The following is a 24,526-nucleotide window of genomic DNA, read 5'->3' on the forward strand; positions in this document are numbered from 1 at the left end:
CCAATGTAGGCATTACCTTTTCTGTGGGTACTGGGATCGACAGTTGACCAGGTCCGGCATAAATCAAAAGCTATGTAGGAAGACCAATTATAAGAGGTGTCATGTCTGCAATCACAAAGTCAGATATCAAGTGCAAGTTGGAATCCAGATGTAGTGTCAAGTGCTTTTCATCATCATAGTTAGGGATTCTGAAGTTGGTTGCAGAAAGCAGTTATTCCATAGCTGCCATTATTGTCACGACGCTGCCAGCAGTGTAGCGTTGTGCGGAAAGTTTTGTGAGAATCATGTTCACAACCAACATGTATGGACGATACGAGGGTTTTAACTTGTGCTTTTTGTAATCTGTGTGCATTTTGCCAACTGTGTGCTTTTTATCAAGTGGATTTTTATCAAGATATGCAAATGTGTAGAGTCTTGTATGCTTTGATGTCATGTAATGCATACAATTTTATAGCAAGTACCATAAGATCAGATGACGGCAGCATTAAGACTGTTGAAACCAGTCATCTTGGAACAATAAGAGTGTCTACAATGCTATCACTGCATACGCAATTTGTTCATTTTGAACTGGGGAAACTTTCTATGACAAAATTTTCTTGGTTTCCTTGCACAATAGGTTTAAATGATTAGTCAAGCTTTTTACAACTTCCTCTATAATCATAATTTGGAGCTGACTTCTGTAAGACATGCTGTGGTGGTACTGTACATGTGACAGGGTAGTCACATCATGCGAATTCCAAGGCATTTGCAAGGAGATATGTTAATGAATTTCCTTTTGGCTTTTGTCTTGGAATCTTAAGCCAACATTTAATGACTTTACCAACAAGAGTAGCTGGTATCACAAAGACTCAGCCTTCATTGCTGGTGGTCTGCTTGGGATCTACAAAGAATATTGTGTTAGTGATATTTTTTCTGGGATTAATCTTAACCCAGGGTTAATTTCTCACTTCCATTGCCATAAAATATTTTCAAAACACATGTTGAATGACAGACTATAACCTTGTATTACTCCTCTTTTATTCTTAGTGGTATTTTTCTCTCTAGTCCCATTTTTCTATAAATTCTCACTAAACATAATTTGTAAAACCTGACACAGTTTATACATATTTCTATATTTTTTTCTCTTTTTTTTCTACTACTCATATCAGCCATTCAACTTTCACTTCTGGATAAGACAGCCTCTAGATTTGTCCACGCGTTATAGCCTTTGTCCCTGTTATGCCTATGTTTTTTAATGTTATCTACACACCTTCCATTACATTGTCATTGGGTCTATTCTTGGCTCTTGCAATTCAACAAAGACCTCCCCTGATTTACCTATCAACAACTGACCTTGCTACATGTCCCACACACAACCATTTGCTGTTCATTATCACCGTGATTTTGTCTTCCATCCTGTTTTGTTCTGTTATCTATTTGTTTTCTTCTCTCTCCTACTAATACCTAAAATTCATCTTATTGTTCTGGTATTGTCTTTCCTACATATGCTTATCTTAAACCAGTTTTGTTCCTTTAAAAGTAGTGTCATTAACACTGCAAAATGACTGTTAATCACTGAGAGGCATAACATAATGAAATCGTTGATGAGTACTCTATAATTATCTCCATCAGTTTCAGTTTCCTTTTTATATGGTATAATTACTTCCATTATTTGCCATTCATGAAGAACATTCCTGTTTCTACTATTCATGCACTATGATTTATCCTGTAAAATGATCCATTGAATATTAAATGAACTAACTAAATGTAGCATTCTTAATTAACAGTTTTCAGTATTTGATTTGTTCTATATCATTATTTCAACAAGATTAGCTTTTGTTTGTTCTTCCTTTCTTTTAATTTCTCTTGGACTGTAATTTTCTCTCCTATACTGTGCAAAAATAATTAGTTTAGTCTCCAATAGTTGTGTACAAGCTGTGTTTGCCAATTTTATATATTACTTTCTGTTGTCTTCTTCCTTTTTCAGTCTAAAGTTATGACTAGTGGTTGAAATCAGCTTTTGTATATGCTGTATGTAGGTAAGGTACAGTATTCTTTTAATGCTACATGAGTTGTTGCATCACTTTGTATAATGCAATTTCTTGTCTCCTGGTAATATCATTCATGATAACTGATATTAGGCTTTCCCAAGTATCTTGAAACGCTCTATATCCTGTTTTCTTCAGAGTGGTTTTATAAACTGACAAAATACAGTTTTTTTGCTTTTCTTGAAGCTTTGTTACACTTCTTCAAGGAAAATCCTAACATCCAATTTTCTTCATTGTGACATTTTTAATAATGCTTTTTGCTCCAAGGTATATATATTGTTCCACTCAGTTTTGCCACTTTCTGTTTCTTGTCTCCATATACAATGTGGCAATCATTATTGATATTGATATTTAATACCAACTTCTCATAACAATACTTCTTGTCTCCAGTTGGCACGCAAAGCCATTTTCACTATAATGAAGTAGTAATAACAATTTATACCACTTCTACGATGTTCTTATGTTTCATACTAGTTAGTTCAGATTCAGACATAGATACAGCACACATACTTCATTAACATTTCTAATTACTGTCTATACAGGTTTTTTTTAGACATACATTAAACACAATTTTACACAGAAGCTATCAACAGATCAACAGGAGGAAAACAAGTGCAAATATTATGTCACTTTAACATTCAGTATTATTTATTTCACCAAAGAATTAAAATTAACATATTTTTGCAGCTTATTTGAATCGTCACAGTCACTCTTCTGGGCCAGCTTTGGCATGATTGGACTGGACAGCTTCGAACTAACAGGAATCAAAACATATACTCGATTCTGGGGACTGCTAATGTTTGGTTCATACTCGGTGATCAATGTGATTGTCTTACTGAACCTCCTCATAGCTATGATGTCCAATTCATATGCTATGATAGATGTGAGTACCCATTTCCTATTTTTGTCAGATCAAATTAACTGTCAGAAAAATAACACAAATAGTGACTATTTATTATTTTGCAGGAGCACTCTGACACAGAATGGAAATTTGCCCGTACTCGCCTCTGGATGAGCTATTTTGAAGAAAGTGCTACACTACCACCACCATTCAATATACTACCCACACCAAAACTCATTTTTAAGTTACTTGGGCTGCGCAAAAGGGACAAGCTTCGTAGAATGTCATCAAAGGTAAGGTAAAACTAAAATTCCACAATTCACATCCAAAAAAATTACATACTCAGTCATGGTATACTAATACATCATGTGTTTGTGACAATTTCATTATTTGCATTTAGTATTATTACATGAAGAGAAAGCCTTAACCCTCACATATGCATTCAATATCAGTTACATATGATTGATAAGTGTGGTAATTCTTACATATTGGAGCTCCAGAAGTCAACACTGTTCAGTGCTGGAAACTCAGTTTTTTCATGAATACAGGTGCTAACATGTCTCAGCAGCAATCAGTGATAAGGACAATATGGCTTTCGTGTTATGCAAAGAACTGGTTAAAACTAGGTACAGAAAATACAAAGCAAATAAAGCAGTGGCAAAAAAAACTGGACGGATATTTTTAGGCAGCAGAACTGAGTCTGTGTGTCACCTGCCTGATACTGCATGCTGAATAAAAATGGGGATATGTCTGATGTCAACAACTACCACCCAATCTCTCTTCTGACTGCCTTATCCAAAATCCTTGAAAAAGTAATGTATTGTAGAGTAGCTTCACACCTTTGTAAAAATAAAGTTTTAACAAAATGTTAGTTTGGTTTCCAGAAGGGCTTTTTGACAGAAAATGCTATATATATATATATATATATATACTTTCACCAATGAAATATTAAACGCTCTGAGTAACCGGAAGTCACCCATTGGGATTTTTTGTGTTCTCTCAAAGGCTTTTGATTGTGTAAATCATGGAATATTTCTAGGTAAGCTCACGTACTGTGGTATAAATGGGACAGTGCTCAAATGGTTTAAATCATACCTAACTGGAAGAGTGCAGAAAGTTGAAATAAGCAGTTCACATAATAACTGGTGATTTCTCAAACTGGGGAACACTCAAGAATGGGGTGCCGCTAGGCTCGGTCTTAGGTCCTCCACTGTTTTTAATATATATTAATGACTTGACTTGCCATTCTATATTTACGAAGATGCAAAGCTGGTACTTTCTGCCAATGATACAAGTATAGCTATCACACCCAACAGACAAGAATTAACGGGTAAAATTGTAAATTATGTTTTTCACAAAATCATTAAGTGGTTCTCTGCAAATGGGCTCTCATTAAACTCTGACAAAACATAGTATATGCAGTTCCACACAATCAGAAATCGGTAGCTAAGGTAGAATATTCAAAATTTCTAGGTGTATGCACTGATGAGGGGTTGAACTGGAAAAAACACACTGAGGATCTGCTGAAACGTTTGAGCTGAGCTACTTATGCTAATAGGTTCATTGCAAATTTTGGCGATATACATCTCAGTAAATTAGCTTATTACGCCTATTTTCATTCTCTGCTTTTGTATGGCATCATATTCTGGGGTAACTCATCATTGAGTAAAAGAGTGTTCATTGCACAAAAGCGTGTATTCAGAATAATTGCTGGGGGTCATCCAAGATCATCCTGCAGACACTTATTTAAAGAGCTGGAGATCTTCTCTGTAGCCTCACAACATATATATTCACTTATGAAATTTGTTATTAACAATCCAAACGAATTCAAAAGTAATAGCAATGTACATGGCTAAAACACTAGGAGAAATGATTATCTTCACTACTCAAGGTTAAATCTAACTTTGGCTCAGAAGGGGGTAAATTATGTTGCCACAAAAGTCTTTGGTCACTTACCTAATAGCATCAAAAGTCTAGCAGATAGCCATATAGCATTTAAAAGGAAATTAAAATAATTTCTTAATGGCAACTCCTTATACTCATTAGATGAATTTTTGGCTATAGTAAGTTGTTAATTCCCCCTCCAAAATAAATAAATAAATAAAGTGTCATGTAATATTTTTTGTAATGTAATATCTTGTATAGACACCTTTTATTAACCTGGCACATTCCACATCATTATGAAGTGTCGTATTCATGTTCTATGGAACAAGTACTAATCTAATCTAATCTATGTTTTCAAAGGTTCTGTTAATCAGTTCAGCTGATTCACAGTATGGTTCCTTCAACAAGATTTCAAGATTTCAGGCACTTTCTAGTCCTATCTTTGGAAAAATAATGGCTCTATCATCTTATACACGGTATTCCAAAAGAAAAGGTCAATGTTTAGGGCACATGGCAGTTACAATCATTTGAAGCAAAAATAGTTACATGGGCATATGCCCTGTTCTGATGGTTTCTGTGATAGAACACATTTAAGTTACATTGTTATTTATTTTCTGTTTTATTCAATATGCCATATTTTTAACACAATCACCTCTAAACATGTTCATACGTATCACATTACTGCTGTTGTACAGTTCACAATAAATGTTTGAATATCTGACAGTCAACTTCTATGCATTTGTGCACTCTTTGCAAAACATGTTGTGTGATTGTCTGAATGCCTCTGCACATTCCTTAATGAGGGTAGCAGCGTCCATGATGCAACCAACCACTACATATTGCGTACTTACCTCTCATTTGTAGACCTCAGACTACATCTAACTCCATAAACAAAAATCTGATGAAGTAAGATCTGGCAACCTTGATGGACAGTAAACTGTACTACCACAACCAATCCAGTGATTAGGGTAAGTGTGATGGAGATGTTCTCTCACATGCCTGGAAAAATGTGGAGGGCCTCTGTCATGCTGAAAGTACATTGCAGTCCATGTGCCCAAAGGAACATCCTCAAGGTGTTCAACAAATAAATTTTCAAGAAAATGTAAGTAATTCTTTCCTGTCGTTCACTCTTCTAAAATAACTGAACCTATCAACTCATCACCGATTATGCCGCATGAAACACTGATCAAAAAATTAACTTGCAAATTGGTTTCCACTGTAGCATGTGGATTTTATTACAAACATTGATGATGATTATTATCTTTGTTGTTGATTCCATTACATATAAATGTGGCTTCATCAATGAAAAGAATTAATGGAAGCAAATTGACATTTAACCAGTGACAAAATTCAAATCATGTGGCATTGTTGTGAATGTGAAGATATATGGACATACTGTATGTGAAATGGTTACAAGGTTCTGCACATAATGCTCACCACACAGGTACTAGTGAGACACTGATGTGTGAAGACAGTCCATCACGTGCTGGCAGTAGGGCTATGCTGCACCATTTCAACAATGTGTTGCTGTTCCTGCACAGGTCATCGAACTACATGTACAGAATAAAAATGGGAACATGGAAGAATACCCGTTTCATACAATGGGCTGCAAACTAATGCACTATACTGCATGTAATACCCTAATAGGTAGGTAGATCTTACACCATCAGATTTTTGTTTGTGGAATTGGATATAGACTGTGGTCTATAAATGAGAAGTAAGTATGCAAGATGTAGTGGTTGGTTACATCATGGACGCTGTTGCACTCATTAAGGAATGTACAGAGGCACTCAGGCAATCACACAACATGTTTTGCAAAGCGTGCACATATTGCCTGTAATTGATTCATGACGACTTTCAAATTATTATTTTGTGGACTTCTACATTTACCATTCAGTAAAAATTCTTCAGTTTAACATGTTTTATGTACAATGTATTTCCTTACATTGCTGACAGTATGTGGAATTCTTACTTGCAGCAACTGTCACAATTAACAGCAAGTGCAAGTGGCACTTGTCTCTCTTGCCCATGTAGATCACTTTGGTTGAGTGACTTTTATGCTAACATGCCACACCTATTCAGACCACAGACACACATTTTTATGCCACATTTTACTATTTATTATATTTTTGAGGTGTTACATGATTACAGTTGATGGTACTTGCACATATTTTTCTGTTATGATGTCAAGCACTTACTAAGGTTCCTGAGTCTGCTATCTTCTTCAATTTCTCAACACATCGAACTGCAGCGTGTCCACAGCATTTCAGAAGACTTTACTGTATTTATATCTTCTGGCAAACTGCTGGAGTCTCCTATAAGTTTCTGCATATAGGTGTCAGCCATGGTGGACACTTAACTCCCCATAACATCCACTCTTTAATCATTTGATTGCTTCCCAGTACTCACGGTCCACTGTTGCCCCACATAATGAAGAGTGTTGTCACTTCTATCTCACTGCTTCAGAGCCAAGCTGCACTGAAGGCAAAACACCTATCATTATTCACAGGCTTTGGTCCCACACGTACTTTCATTAGCTCCTGAATAATGCTGTCCCAGAAACCACTCACTGGACAGATAGTAGACATCTTGAAACTGAATGTGTGCTCCTCAATTAATCTCTGTTGACGCAGTGCCAGTTTAACCTTCCTGGCCAGTGCAACTAACAGACACACAGCACTGTGTCTATAAAATATAAGGTTTGTCACAACCACTAGGAATGTCATAAAAACCAGATGTGCTAGTCCAAGATTCTTATTCATGCTCCCCAAAAGAATTCTTATTTATGCAAGGCTTGGAAGATGGGCTTAACTGCTTTCTTGTTTAGAGTTCAGCCAATTCCTACACCAGCATATGGTAAGAAGGTGACTCCTTGCCTCTTTCTTTGCTCTGTCTTTTCCAGAAAATCCAGCTCTATCATGAATAGTCCTCACCCTGTGCGTCAGTATCATCAGACAGAAAAATCGTTGTCCTCAATTATTGCAGCTTTTCCGTGATGGATATAAGTCCTTCATGAATAAGTTTTCTGTGTACCTCACATGCCAAGTAAAAGGTTTCTTCTGCACAAGGACATCCAGAAATATGGACATCCAGAAATAAGAGGCAGTTGTTCTACTCAGCCTCCATGATAAGTCTGATGTTTTCGTGAAAGTTGTCGAGGTGTCCAATGAATTTGACAAAAGAGCTCCTATGAAACTGCCACACAGTGAACATATCAACATTTAGAAGTGAAACAGGGGTTTGGTCTGTCTTTAGTGCGATTTCTTCAAATTTCTATATGTAGAAGTTTGCTACAAGTGTTAGAGGGGAGCCCACTGGAACCCATTACCTTATTCACCACTCTTCAAAGACGTACTTCATTGCTAAGGAATGACAGAAAAAGCTTAACGTATTGATGTTCAAAATAGGGTTCCAGTAAGGAAAGTGTTTTTGGAGACGAACATTACTGAACTCTGACATAACATCAAAATTCATCAATATGTCTCTGGTATCAAGTTTAATTCCTCTTAAGATCAAACTGTGGAGAATTTCTGATATGATGATTGCAATTCTGAGATGACAAGAACAGCTGATGCACACACAAGTTTGACTGATGGAAAAAGTTGGGAGACAGGTATGGATAGTTTCGAAGGGGGCTGCATGATAGAGTTTCAGATTTAAGCCAATGAGAACTGAGCCACTGCTACAGGTGGGATGTACTATACACAAAGTAATTGTACCTGTCAGGGGGTCAGCTGAAGGTTTATTGTGTATGGAATTTCCTAGGTAACTGGCCATTTGATGGCAGTGAATGGCCGGAGGGGCTAAAAAGGAGGGAAATGAAGCTGAGCACAATTTATTTCACCACAACAATGAAAACAGAACTAATAAATGTGACTCTTCAAGCTTTCCTGGGAGATATGTTGTAAAAAACTAATAAAGTTACAAAAACTAATGAAGTTACAAATTGGTAGGTAGATCATATGAAAAAAGGGGTGAAAAAGCAAAGTTTAAAGATCCACTCTGTAGTGGAATAATATATTAACTACAGATGATGTAGACCTATCTTTGTTTCTCAAAAAATAGCAACTCTTAAATGCCTTTGGTGATCAAAAGGTGATCAAAACACTTGTCCAGTGGCATCAAAAGACAGTACCAGACTGTTTACTAACCAAATACAATTGGAATTATGAACTGGAATGTTAATTCTGTTGATTAAAAACTAATTTAAGTAAACATAATTTGCAAAACAAGAATTTAAAAAGCAACATGTTATAATAAATCAGAATAAGAATCTGTATGTACATAATTCTTCCTAAGTTTCAATAGTTAATTAATAGGAACACTAATTTTGACTGATTAATCATTACAACATGCGTACAAATTCCTGAGTGCCTGAGCAAATAATCAAACGTCTCACATAAAAGCTGGCAAAATTCTCATCCAGGCTGGTGTGTAACACTGTGGCATCGTAAGTTGTAATTTAGCTATTATTCATTAAAAAGCCCATGTGTGATGGGTGACAGATCATACACAAGATTTCCCTGGTAACCAGAATGAAATTGATATATTGTAATATGGTTGACGCTATAAAAGGTATACAGCCATAGGGGTCTTGGCAGTCTGTTGCATGTGCTAGATAGGAATGTACAGACTTGCTAGTACCATGGACTGCAAAGCCCCCACTGGGATGGGGTAGGGGTGGGGGTGTACAAGTAGTTTATATCATTTGTTTTCTAATGTAAACCTGCTAAAATGTAAAACTGCTGAAATATGCCATTTAGTAATCTCCACAAGGACCCATCCTGTCTCTTCCAAGAGGGAATGAAAGAGATATATATATATATATATATATATATATATATATATATATATATATATATATATATATATATATATATATATATATATATATATATATATATATTAAAAACAAAGATTCCAAGACTTACCAAGCGGGAAAGCGCCGGCAGACAGGCACATGAACAAAACACACAAACACACACACAGAATTACGAGCTTTCGCAACTGGCAGTTGCTTCGTCAGGAAGGAAGGAAGGAGAGGGAAAAATGAAAGGGTGTGGGTTTTAAGGGAAAGGGTAAGGAGTCATTCCAATCCCGGGAGCGGAAAGACTTCCCTTAGGGGAAAAAAAGGACAGGTGTACACTCGCACACACACACACACATATCCATCCGCACATACACAGACACAAGCAGACATATTTAAAGGCAATTACAATAAGTAATGGTGAGTGGCAGGCCACAATCAGATCAATGGCAGACCACATGTGGCCCGCCGGCATCTCTGACTTGGGGTCTCTGATAATCAGTGGAAGTGCAGAGTATAAGGTGGTTTAGAAAACATTTAAAAATTTGTGTGTGACAGATCTAGGGATTCATAATATGTATGCAAATGCTTGAGTACATAGGCAAAATGCCTGCACTAAATTTTGTGAACTCTTAACTACAGTGTGAAGTTGAAGACTCATAAAACTTGAACGAAAATGTGCAATTCCAATATTTTTCTTAGTTTTTAAACAGTCTTGTGATTATCTCATGAAAAGACACAAACAAAAAATTTAAATTATAGAATTGAACTGTTGATAATACACAGAGCCTATCATTGTGTTGTTGCACTCCTAATTCACACAAATGTGTAAAATAAATGTTTTATTTAGTATAGTGTCAAGGACTATAACTTTGCACCAGTCATACCATGCGCACAATTTAACTAATTTCCTGGACATGTCAGGAAAGAAACTAGGCAATGTAACAGGTGTGTGGCTGAGACCTGAATGCAAATGATGCTAATGAAATTTGAAGCCAGTCACACATTTTATTTAGCCCATTCATTACACTACCTAATTATATCTAAAAACATATTCATCCACACATACACAGACACAAGCAGACATTTAAATTTTTTGTTTGTGTCTTTCCATGAGATAATCACAAGGCCTTTACAAATGTCTGCTTGTGTCTGTGTATGTGCGGATGGATATGTGTGTGTGTGCGAGTGTATACCTATCCTTTTTTCCCCCTAAGGTAAGTCTTTCCGCTCCCGGGATTGGAATGACTCCTTACCCTCTCCCTTAAAACCCACATCCTTTCATCTTTCCCTTTCCTTCCCTCTTTCCTGATGAAGCAACCACCGGTTGCGAAAGCTCGAATTTTGTGTGTATGTTTGTGTTTATTTGTGTGTCTATCGACCTGCCAGCGCTTTTGTTTGGTAAGTCACATCATCTTTGTTTTTAGATATATTTTCCCCACGTGGAATGTTTCCATCTATTATATTCACACTTAAAAGGGACCTGTATGGACGTCATGGTTTGATGGTGTGGGGTGGTATTATGATTGGTGCATGTACACCCCTGCATGTCTTTGACGGAGGAACTGTAACAGGTCAGGTGTATCGAGATGTAATTTTGCACTAGCATGTCTGCCTTTTCAGCGGTGCAGTCAGTTCCATCTTCCTCCTGATGGATGATAACGCACAGCCCCACCGAGCTGTCATCGTGGAGGAGTACCTTGAGACAGGCGAAAGAGTGGCCTGCCTGTTCTCCAGACCTAAACCCCATCCAGCACGTCTGGGATACTCTCAGTCAACATATCACTGCACGTCTTCAAACCCCTATGTCACTTCACACAGGCTATACCCCAGCAGCTGCTCGACCACCTGATCCAAAGTATGCCAATCCATTGTGCGGCCTGTGTACGTGTGTATGGTGATCATATCCTATATTGATGTCGGGGTACATGTGCAGGAAACAGTGGTGTTTTGTAGCACATATGTTTCGGGACAGTTTTCTCAACTTATCACCAATACTGTGGACTTACAGATCTGTGTCGTGTGATTTTCGTATGTGACTATGCTATTAGCACCAGTTTTGTGTAGTGCCATGTTATGTGGACACCATTCTGCAAATATCCTTAACTTATGAGCATGAGCGTACATTGTCTGACAACACACTAAATTTCTGTTATGGATAAATACAGCTTCAATATTAATTCTGTTGTTCTCTAAATGTGTGTACAAATTCCGTACTCATGCATATCCCGAATTACCCTAACACACTCCTATCTGCAAATGGGAGTGAAACACCCAATCATACTTCAGGATATACGCTAGCCTGTGCACACAATAAGAATATAAATGTGATATGCTCATAACAAACAGAACATAAAAAAAACAACTCAAGCAATAAACACACTATCATTATACTGCATATAACAGGAACATCAGCATTATCAATATGAAATAACATTACCATGGCGTTTCAGCTGTCTTCATATGCTATTTACATTTCAGCGCAAGGAACGAAAGGAGAAGGAACGTGATTATCGCTACACAGCTGTAATGCGATCACTTGTTTGGAGATATGTGTCTGCTATGCACAGGCATGCTGAAGAAAATCCTGTCACAGAGGATGATATTAATGAAGTTAAAGGAGAAATTTCTGCAATGAAATGCCAGATGCTTGAAGTCTTCCGAAAGAATGGAATGGATGTCACTAGCGCTGACACAAGAGAGAAAGGTAAAGTATCATTATGTAAACATTTTTATTAAAAACAAAGATTCCAAGACTTACCAAGCGGGAAAGCGCCGGCAAACAGGCACAATGAACAAAACACACAAACACACACACAGAATTACTAGCTTTCGCAACCGATGGTTGCTTCTTCAGGAAGGAGAGGGAAAGACGAAAGGATGTGGGTTTTAAGGGAGAGGGTAAGGAGTCATTCCAATCCCGGGAGCGGAAAGACTTCCCTTAGGGGAAAAAAAGGACAGGTGTACACTCGCACACACACACACACACACACACACACACACACACACACACACACACACACACATATATCCATCCGCACATGTGTATGTGCGGATGGATATATGTGTGTGTGTGTGTGTGTGTGTGTGTGTGTGTGTGTGTGTGTGTGTGTGTGTGTGTGTGTGTGTGTGTGCGAGTGTACACCTGTCCTTTTTTTCCCCTAAGGGAAGTCTTTCCGCTCCCGGGATTGGAATGACTCCTTACCCTCTCCCTTAAAACCCACATCCTTTCGTCTTTCCCTCTCCTTCCTGAAGAAGCAACCATCGGTTGCGAAAGCTAGTAATTCTGTGTGTGTGTTTGTGTGTTTTGTTCATTGGGCCTGTCTGCTGGCGCTTTCCCACTTGTTAAGTCTTGGAATCTTTGTTTTTAATATATTTTTCCCATGTGGAAGTTTCTTTCTATTTTATTTACATCATCATTAATGTAAACATTTTTACTTTTATATGTTTGTACAATTGCTCTACAGGAGAAAAATGGTAATATTAAATTCTCATCTGAAAATTTGGTCAGAGAGCTTACATAGAGCGCCCCTCCTAGAGTCGTCAGGTGCACCACTGTGACTTACCAACATGCAGCAAGGCTGCTCAGACCCTTCTGGAATACTGGTTATTCTTCTGGTTTTACTGTCCTCATTAATACATATTGATAAAACAAACATCACACTAGACTAATCTGGGGGCTCTCCATCAAATAGTCATGTAAAATTTTGTTTAAAAAAATTTTGTTTGCAATGGAAAACAAAGTGGTACTTTCTGTTGAAAGTAGACTTTACATGAAATATGTAATGAGCAATATCTATTTTGGCTGACACCAGGTAAACACTGCATAACAAAACTGTAAACATCTAGCGAAACACCAAAGAAAATGCACCTGACGATCTTTAGGAGGGACATCATGTATACAGGAGCTTTCCATGGTTATAATGATTCTAACTTCCAGGGACAATGGAAAAGTGCAAGTTTATCCATTTGAGAAAATGAACTTTTGTCTGTAAACATTGTGAGGTGAATAGTGGAGGGCACTTGCCATTAATTATTTCCTGTTGTAGGATAAGTCATCCAGTGAATACAAGAGGCTATAATTTGCTCCTTGCAGGATTCAATAAATTACTCCATTAAGAACATAGTTGACAGCATTGTAGACACACATTATGAGGGACAGGGAGTTCCACTACTGCACTACAGACGGTTGAATGTTTGTGAATGTTTGTGGTTGCAATACAGAATATATAAGTTTGGAATATGACAAAGCGTTGCCTCACTTCAAGTATCATCCTCATAAATGCTTGCATCTGATGTTTCCTGAAAGGTTGATAAGAATAATACATCATCATGTTTGTGACCAGCTCTTCCAAATGATTTGCCTCCACTAGATTTTCTCTTGTGCAGCTATATGAAATATCTTATGCTTGAGACACTTTTCAAGACTGAAGAGCACTTCTTTGCACAAATTCTGGCTGCTTATGACATTGTTCAAGGAACAGAACTACGAGCAATGATTTCATGACTGGATAGAAGCTGGGGGACCTCATATTGAACAAATATTATGAATAAATCATAGTGTGGGAGTTGTGCTGATAAATAAAATTACTACAAAATTGTATCTACTCAACTTTCATCATTTCATTTCAGTGTCAGAAAAAAAATGAAAGTTTCATATTTTCTCGCTGCGCGGGATTAGCCGAGCGGTTTAAGGTGCTGCAGTCACGGGCTGTGCGGCTGGTCCCAGCGGAGGTTCAAGTCCTCCCTCAGGCATGGGTGTGTGTGTTTGTCCTTAGGATAATTTAGGTTAAGTAGTGTGTAAGCTTAGGGACTGATGACCTTAGCAGTTAAGTCCCATAAGATTTCACACACATTTGAACATTTTTGAACATATTTTCTCTAATGACTTTTGACTTATTCATTTTTGGATCAGGGTTTCCTAACTAAAATTTATACATTTGAACTTCTCAGTAATCTCTGAAAGCTTGGATTGTCCTCACAGAAACACCTTAGATATGAATAAGGTAGCAGATGTTTATTCAATAAAATATTTGAAACCATATTTAGGACACCATGGATGAAAGCTGTTACGCCTCTGATGGTGCTGAAAATCTCAACATCACCGTGTCTTCCAAAACACAACATCTGACCTGTTTGTCCTTACTTGAGGGTGTGTGGCAGACACTGGTGAGTTTACATATCTTTGGGCATAAGGCAAATGTGGGACCTGGTCACACACTTGCCTCTTAAACCTTAGTAATAATAACATGTCTGAACCATCACAGGGTGCCTCACATGTTTGGTCACTGTCTAATGACCCTGTCCGGTCAAGACAAGAGCAGAGGTTGGGTATGTTAGTCGCTGTGAGCTCCAACATTAGTGGGGCTACGAGACCATGAGGAAAATAGAAGGCACACCGGAGAAAGGTGGTCCATGTGCACTCAGTACGTTTGCTGGGAGGCACCATTTGAGATGTGGAGGCTCTGCTGGTAGCTACTGAACACAATGCACAGTATGCATCCAGCTGCAAATCATAGCTCTTGCTGGTACAAATGATGCCAACTGCATGGATTCTGAAGTCATCCTCTGTTCCTTTAGACAGCTAGTTGGACTGGTAAAGGCAACTATCATCATACTTGTGGTGTAACTATGGCTCATTATTTACAGCATATGGGTCATTACTTACAGCATTGTGCCCAGAATTGTAGTGAAACTCTGGTCTGGAGCCAAGTGGGAAGTTTGATCAAAAGGCTCAAACACTTCCGCAACAATCTCAGATGCAAATTTCTTGATCTTCGCTATCGGATGGATAATTATAAGGTCAGGTACGCACTACACAAACAAAGGTACTGTTTAGGTAGTTGAAAGTGTGTGTGGTGCGCACATGGTGATTTTTAGGTTAGAAAGCCCTGTTTAGGGTCAATAATTAATTGTCTGACAAAAAGAAGGTGGATATGACACATTACTCTCAGAGAAGTACTTTCATCACTGTAAATCATAAACAGAAAATATTACTGTGATATTATAAGGGGCAATCAAAAAACTTCCCTTCAAAGGCTGATCATCTACATCTACACTCCACAAGCCACCTGACAGTGTGTGGCGGAGGGTACCTTGAGTACCTCTATCGGTTCTCCCCTCTATTTCAGTCTCGTATTGTTCGTGGAAAGAAAGACTATCGGTATGCCTCTGTGTGGGCTCTAATCTCTGATTTTATCCTCATGGTCTCTTCGCGAGATGTACGTAGGAGGGAGCAATATACTGCTTGGCTCCTTGGTGAAGGTATGTTCTCGAAACTTCAACAAATGCCCGAACCGAGCTATTGAGTGTCTCTCCTGCAAAGTCTTCCACTGGAGTTTATCTATCATCTCCATAACACTTTCGCAATTACTAAATGATCCTATAACAAAGCGCGCTGCTCTCTGTTGGATCTTCTCTATCTCTTCTAATAACCCTATCTGGTACGGATCCCACATGGGTGAGCAATATTCAAGCAGTGGGCAAACAAGTGTACTGTAAACTACTTCCTTTGTTTTCGGACTGCATTTCCTTAGGATTCTTCCAATGAATCTCAGTCTGGCATCTGCTATACTGACGATCAACTTTAACGATCATTCCATTTTAAATCACTCCTAATGCCTACTCCCAGATAATTTATGGAATTAAATGCTTCCAGTTGCTGACCTGCTATATTGTAGCTAAATGGTAAAGGATATTTCTTTCTACGTATCCACAGCGCATTACACTTGTCCGCGTTGAGATTCAATTGCCATTCCCTGCACCATGTGTCAATTCGTTGCAGATCCTCCTGCATTTCATTTCAGTACAATTTTCCATTGTTACAACCTCTCGATACACCACAGCATCATCCACAAAAAGCCTCAATGAACTTCCGATATCATCCACCAGGTCATTTATGTATATTGTGAATGGCAACGGTCCTACAACACTCCACTGTGGCACACCTGAAATCACTCTTACTTTGGAAGACTTCTCTGCATTGAGAATGACATGCTGCGTTCTGTTATCTAGGAACTCTTCAATCCAATCACACAGTTGGTCTGATAGTCTCCATATGCTCTTACTTTGTTCATTAAACAACTGTGGGAACAGTATTGAATGCCTTGTGTCAGGATTGGTATGCCAATCAAGTAAAATTGCTGTGAGCATTGAGGCAATAATCCCACCAATGTAACAAGTTGAAGGTACCCATTTGGTGAAATACCATGTCCTACTGTGAGAAGGAGTCTGTAACTGCCTGCTGCACATTCACATTCGAAGGAATCATTGACCCTTCAATGCCTCTTTTAATGGATTGAAGGCATGACAGTTGCATGGATAGAGATCAGCATAATAGGGTGGGTGCTCGAGTGTCTCCCACTTGAGTAATCAAAGAATAGGGTGAGCATCATCTTTTCAACAGATGGCTGGCTCTTGAACTTCTTGGGACAAAGGGACTAAAGTGCCCTGTGTGATGAAATAGTCTCCACAAAAAACAGGAAGGTGCTCACATAGCATTTAACAATGGAAGTTTATTTTCACAAGAAATGAAACGAGAAAACACAAACAACAAAAACAGATTATACATGAAAAGAACATCTATATCATCCTGATCTACAAGAAGAATTATTACTCTTTGAATAAGATCCATAAAGTTGCAATATAAAGCACACAGTCTGCCAATATAGGTTAATCAGCAAGGTCAAAATTGACCATGGTCACAATCAATGGTTGCACTGGCATAGTCCGGGCCCTGGTGCACTGTATAGGAGACTCATCAATGTCACTCGGATTCATCTGGTGCACAGTAGAGGAGACTCATCAATGTCACTCGGATTCGGCAAAGTCAAAATTGATCATGGTCACAATCAATGGTTGCACTGGCATAGTCCTGGCACTGGTGCACAGTATAGGAGACTCATCAATGTCACTCAGATTCATGGTTGTTTCAGGCTCACCTTCAGAATTTGCATCAGACTGTGAACAGCTGCAGGCAGCAATCTTTATAGGCCACCCAGTGCATAGGTACCAGGAAGTGGATGGGGTCACATGGCTTCACAGATATGAGATAGTGTCAGCTGTGTCCAATGATCACAGTGTCCTCATTACTGCAGTGGAAGACACACTGCTGTGGAACTGCATTGGCTGCAGGTGTCTGGGAGGGTAGCAACCCACAGGGCAATGCTATGTGGCATGTGTACTGCGTCATTGGGCACCAGCCATACACTGCACTCCTCACCCTTTCAGATGGAGATAGCAAAACTATACTGATGAATACATTGTGGCCTTGGCAGAGGTGACAGACAAAGACACGACTCTCCTCCTCCCCATGGAAGAGACAGCACATGTAGCTGAGAGAAATGGAATGGAGAAAATGGAGTGCTGGTAAAGAGAAGACGCAGGACGGAGGAGATAGCCGGAGCCACAACTAGGGCCGGATGCAGAAGTGCATTATTGAGATGAGGGAACATGATGCGCTTTGAAGGTGCGTGTTGGGAAGAAATCCCAGTGCATGAGAGAAAGCCGATGTCCAAGGGCAGGAGTAGAGAGCTGAGGATCAGCAATGGGCACAGGGCGTGGAGGCAGGCTGGCAGTGGGCTTGGAGGGTGGTGCCAAAGCCAGCAGCGAGTGTGCTGGCAGCACTGTAGCAGGCGGTGGGAGGTGCTTGGAGCAGGGCCACGAGGGGTGCAGCAACAAGCAGACAAAGGGTGTCCAGGAGGAGGCCTGGAAAAACTAAAGACCTGCACAGCTACCATCAAGAGGTGCACGCAGGCCACTGAAGTTGGTAATATAGGTCTGGCCAAGCTTTATGGCTAAACTTCCACAAGTGATATAAGAGGATCCAGGGAAATCTCCGACGCAGGACAGAGAGCCCCAAGGAAGGACGTTCAAGGGGCAGCGATGGCTACTGTCATAGCATCAATAGTACTGCAAGTGTAAGAATGATAGGTGCTGTGTCACGTGGAGATGCCACATTCTGCAAGGGCAACACATCAGGTGGGGGCACTGCATCGGACAGCAGCGCCATGTTGGATGGAGGTGCCATGTCAGACAAACGGGTCACATCAGGTGTAGATGCCGCATCAGGAAGGGCTGTAGCGGACAGAGAAGCCACAGTGGGGGGTACTGGGAATACTGTGGTTGGAGGAGCAAAGTCACGAGGAACTGTAGCCTCAGACACTGGAGCTGTGGATATGAGATGTGGATTCCGGGGCTGTAGGGTCCTTGGCACCATGGCACAGACTGCTGTAGCCGACGATTCTGAGGGGGTAGCACAGAATGTGAGAGGCTAAGTGGGCAGAGGTTGGGCCATGGGGCCTGAGGAGGGCAGGAGAGCACCACTGGAAAGCACAATTGCAGATGAGAGGTCCAGTGCAGCCAGGAAGACAGCCAAAAGTCCAAGGCCATGTCAAAAATCAGAAGTGGGGTTAGTGGTGTGGCAGGTCCACAAAGCAGTCTGTGCCAGGAGATCATCAGAATGGGCGAGGCACCGTCAGAGGAGCTCTTAGGTGTGCAGAAATGCCGATCACAAAGCAGAAGCCTTGATGTCCCAGATGTAGCATGCAGGAGCTTCTCCCCCATGAAGCACGGGAGCAAATGACCAGTTCCCTAGTTCAAATGAAGCAACTGCTGACCCTGCAACTGGACAAGTTGCAGAAGCTGAAGTTCTGGCGCAGAAAAAGCCATGGGGAAAGAGCAACTGACAGAATGCCATCCAACTCGTGTATACCCACAAAAGCACAGAGAAAGGGGCTATCTGCTTGAACACAGAAAGAATGAACAAAGATCTGAGGACACAAGTGGCATGAAATATTTATTCTCGTTGCTGACTAAATTATTCCATGATGAAATGGTACACACAAAAAATAAGAAAGTGTCCAGGTAGCCTTTAACCATGGAAGTTTATCTTTACAAGAAAGCAAACAAGAAAACGTGAACAACAAGAAACATATTGTCCATGAAAAGAATGTAAGATATTGTCCTGATCTAAGAGAAGAATTTACATTCTTTGAAAATAGTTCCACAAAGCTGTGAGAGAAACAGTGTGTATACACAGACAAGGAAAAAGATTCCCGATGTTTCCTGGCTTTCCTGATTAAAAATACACTTTTTCCGTGTTAAATGACAGTATACTTCCCTTTGGAGCCATAAAACTTATCAATCCTTTGAATGGTTAAGGTTTTCTACACCAGCACAGAACTTCCCGGCACTTTAGAAAACAAACCCAAGCAAAAAAAAAAAGTGTTTTGGAAAGATCATTGAAGTGCAGCAATATGTACACTGCATATTTTCCTATTACAATATGCTGCACTTTTGTATTACAAAATTATATATTTGAATTCCACCAAACACAGCACATTAGTTTCGAAAGCATTGAAATCGAGATTGCGATGCACTTTAGTAATCCAGTCATAGCTCATGTCACATGATCTTGTCAGCCGATGATTGCAGATACAGAAAAATTTTGAATACTTACATATACGTATGGTCTTCTGGACTCGAAATTCTTCTATGTGGCTGGGCCTCAAAGTGTGAAGCTTTAAATGGCAATCAAATGCTCTCTGATTTAAGAAATCTGAAGCATGTTTGCACACATAACATAATTCATCTTGCATAAAATGAAATTAATTTCGAAAGTAACACTTTTCAACCACCATTCAGAATATTTGCCCACAATCTGTTAGATTTCGTTTCAGCTATTGTCAGAAAGCACCAGAAAATGGTGTGCACAGCTACGATTATCTAGGAAGCCCACATGTTCCTTCCTGTATAGCATTAAGAGATCTTACATCACATTGTAAACAAAACAGTTTACTCTCCAAGGCTGAAATTGATCATGTTTACAATTGGTGGTTGAGCTGGTGTGGTCCTGGTCCAGCTGTGCAGAATAAGAGATTTGTCAGTGTCATTTGGATTCACGGCCGGTTTGCACTCAGCTTCAGAATGCCGGAGAGCTGCAGGCAGTGACGCTATATAGGTAGTCTGGCGTATGGACACCAGGAAGTGACTGGCATCATTTGGTTTCATGGATGCAAGATAATGCCAGTTGGGTGATCGTAGCTGCATCAGCTGTAGGCATATGGCAGGAAGGCAATCCACAGTAAAATGCCGTGTGATTGTGTACTGGGACATCAGGCACCAGCCAAAAACTCCTCTCCTCTTCCCTTCTGAGAGACATTGTGAAACCATCTCAATACGTAGACAGTGGCCATGGCAAAGGCATGGCATAGCAGAGACGATGGATAACAGTCATGCTGCCCCATACATGTTCTTCATTCTCTGATGGGTGTCTACCATTCCACATTGGTATTTGTCCTTTGGCAACCAAGAAAAGAATAAAAGCACATTGGTCCTGTTTGGATGCATCTGATAATAATGTCACCATAATTCACATTTCATTATTTACTGCATGTCACAAATACGAGGGTTGGAACTTTAATAGTGGCAACTACTTACTTACAACTCATAAAAAATAGGTACGTGTTTCAAAGTTTTACTGACCTTCAAAGTAGTCACCAGCATTGTGTATAACCCGTTGCCAGTGATGTGGAAGTCACAGGATACTCTTAGCAGTGCCAGCTGTGTTGACAGTTCAAGCAGTGCGGTCTACTGCCCGACATATTGGTAGCAATTCTGAAGCGAATGCCATGAAATGTTTCCTTCAGTTTAGAAACTGAGCTGAACTCATGAGGGCTTAAGTCAGGGGAGTGCAGAAGGTGGTATAGCACATAGCAGCCACACCAGTCAAACAAATAAGTAACAGTTTGCACTGTACGTGCTGCAAAATGATGGTCAGGTCCTGCAGAAAGTGTCATCACTTCTGTCTCTATGCTGTTCATTTTTGGAACACAACCTACAACCAGCTTAGAGACAGAAGTGATGACACTTTCTGCAGGACCTAACCATCATTTTGCAGGACAATGCTCTAGCATGTACAGTGCAAGCTGTTACTGATTTGTTTGACTGATGGGGCTGCTACGTGCTATACCATCTACAGCACTCCCCCGACTTAAGTCCTCGTAAGTTCAACTCGATTTCTAAAGTGAAGGAAACATTTCATGGCATTTGCTTCAGAACTGCTACAAGTTCATCGGGCAATAGACCGCGTCGCTCAAACTGTCAACACAACTGGCACTGCTAAAAGTATCCTACGACTTCCACATCACTGGCAATGGGTTATATGCAATCCTGGTAAATACTTTGAAGGCCGGTAAAACTTTGAAACACTTATCTATTTTGTGCAAGCTGTAAGTAAATAGTTGCCACTATTAAAGTTTCAACACTCGAACAAGAATGTCACACTAATCCCTTTCCTATAAGTTAGTGCTTATATGGCCACTTCAGAGTCACACTGTGTTGTATATACATTGCTGCAATGCCCTCAAATGGAAACGTTTTGATTGCCCTTTATAGTAAACTGCAGGGGCATCAAAGGTAAGGGACCCAGAATTAAAACTGTTTACTAAAGGTAATAACGCCAACACAGCATTAGGAACAGAAAGTAATTCTAAAGGTGATAGTAATCAACTCCTAAATTCATATTAAAATGTATCACGAGAATACAGTGTATGTCAATCATGGAATGTATTTATTGCAATAAGGAACTCTTTAACAACTAGTGAGTTTATTACACATCCAAATGTGAAATAATGTAAGTGAACATAAGATCAAAGATGGATCAAACATGGTAGTAGACTGCCTCTCCCATGGTCTGAAGTGATAGAACATTTCAGAGAGAATTTGGAAAAGATTGTAAGTTTCCTACTCTTGCTGCTCTAATAGGGTGATACTACAACTTTAGAATGGGAGAGTCATGTGATTTAAACTGGAGCCAGAGACAGGGATTTATATGTGATTACTCTGAATGTCTTGTCTGAAAATTACTTCAAGAAGAGATAGACAATATATTCATGAGGGCAATGTCTTAGACCTCCTAGTAACCAACTGGCCCAAACATCTCCTATTAATTAAAGTAGAGGAGCACTTCAGTAATCATAAGGGTATGATGGCACTGATGACTAATAATGTTTCAAGGAACATTAAGCAAGATAGCAAAATATTGTTGCTTAGCAAAGATGGCAAATACAAATTGCAGAGTATCTGAGTAGACAATATCATTTTATTCCATTCTGAGAACAAAGATGTGCAGCACAAATCAATAAAAATAAAAAGTACTGAACAATTCACCTTAGACCAATGCACACCTAGGAGGATTGGAAGGAAACGAGAAGACCCACCATTGTTCAATAATCGTGTCAAAAAAATGCAAAGAGAATTTAGTCACAGATTTAAGAGAAGTCAAGGCCTAGATGACAGGTATTAACTGAATGCAGCCAAAATAAGTCTAACAAAAGCACTGTGAGAAGGTTTCTACAAACTCAAATGTAAAATTTTGTCAACCAGTCTGACGAAAAAACCCTACCAAGTTTTGGTCTTACATAAAGTTAGTAAGTGGATCAAAAATATTTACTCAGATGCTCAATGATCATACTGGCACAAAAAAAGTGGATGACAGAGAGATGACTGAAATACAAAATGTGTTCTTCTATAATTGTTTCACTGCAGATCATCATAATACTGTTACTCCTTTCAGTCATTACACAAACATCAGAATGACAGTTATACAGATAAGTGATAGCGGAATAGAAATTTAACTACAACGTGTCTGGAGTATATGAGATACCTGACAGATTCTACAGAGGTTATGCAAATGAACTTGCTCCCTTCTAGAAGTATTTTATCATAGATGACTGGAGCAACAAAGGGTACCTAAAATTGGAAAAAAGTGCATGCTATTCCCAATTTCAAGAAGGGTTCCAGATATATGCCTATAATTCTAGACCTCTATCAGGGATGTAAATCTGTCTTAGAACTATGGAAAAAGTTTTAAGATCATGCATTAATGATTTTTAAGGAGGACAAAAATCTGCTATATAATAATCAACATGTTTTCTTCTAAAAGATATCATCCAAAACTCAGCTTGCATTATTTGTATGTGAGATCCAGAACCCCAAAGGAAAAGGAACCCAAGTTGATGATGTTTTACTTGACTTCTTGAAAATATTCAATATAGTTCTGTGCTGTCATTTAGTGAACAAATTAAGAACTTATGAAGTATCATATCAATCTCGTAACTGAATTCAGGACTTCTTTGCAAATAAAATCCATCCCGTCATTCTTAATAGAGCAAAACTGACAAACATAAGGATAATTTTGAGTATACTCCACTGTTCTTGTCTGTGGTGAATTTACATCAAAAAACTGTAGTGAAAGACAGGAGAAACTGCAGAGGACTGGTGTAAGGAATGGCAGTTGACATGGAGGACATAATTCTGTTTGACATCTTTACTCCACAAGTCACATTACAGTGAATGCAGCAGAGGATAATTCTAACACCACTATCTTTTCCTCCCTTCCATGTTACATTGGCATCCACGTTCTGTTGGCAAATGGAGCATGAAAAGACTGATTGTTGTTAAACTTCTAAGGAGTAAACATGTTGCTGATTTTCTTGGCATAGTCATATTACAAAATGTCTTTGGGAGGAAGTAATGTACCGCCCAATTCCTCTTGGAATGTATTCCCTAATAATTTCAACAGGAGACTTCTCCATTTCTTCCACTGATGGTTAGGGTCCTAAACGTAAATAAATGTAACGTACTGTGTATAAATAGGCAAAGACACTCACTACTGTTTGGTTACGTCATTGAGAACAAATCACTGGAAACATCAGTTCCTGTATCATACCCAGGAATAACAATCGAGAGTGACCTAAGTTGAATGCTCACATAACAAAAAATTGCAGAGAAAGCAGATGCTAAGCTGATATTCATTGAGACGATGTAGTTCATCCATCAAAGAAATGACTTATGAAACACTTGTTCAACCAATTTTTGTATATTAATCATCAGTCTGGCACCCTTACCAAATTATATTAGTAGAAGAGATAGGGAAGATCCACCAAAGAGTGGCATATTTGCTCA

At 39.2% G+C, this 24,526-nt stretch overlaps 1 protein-coding gene across 1 annotated transcript in view; it reads left to right on the top strand.

Moving 5' to 3' along the window:
- Positions 1-24,526, top strand: part of LOC126282065 (transient-receptor-potential-like protein) — a 190,140-nt gene that overhangs the window by 101,480 nt on the left and 64,134 nt on the right. The window contains exons 13-15 of the mRNA XM_049981509.1: positions 2,715-2,910; positions 2,994-3,161; positions 12,041-12,266. Of these exons, the coding sequence (XP_049837466.1) occupies positions 2,715-2,910; positions 2,994-3,161; positions 12,041-12,266 (590 nt within the window). The remainder of the gene's footprint in view (positions 1-2,714; positions 2,911-2,993; positions 3,162-12,040; positions 12,267-24,526) is intronic.

This window comes from Schistocerca gregaria, chromosome 7, assembly GCF_023897955.1.
Source record: "Schistocerca gregaria isolate iqSchGreg1 chromosome 7, iqSchGreg1.2, whole genome shotgun sequence".
NCBI lineage: Eukaryota > Metazoa > Arthropoda > Insecta > Orthoptera > Acrididae > Schistocerca > Schistocerca gregaria.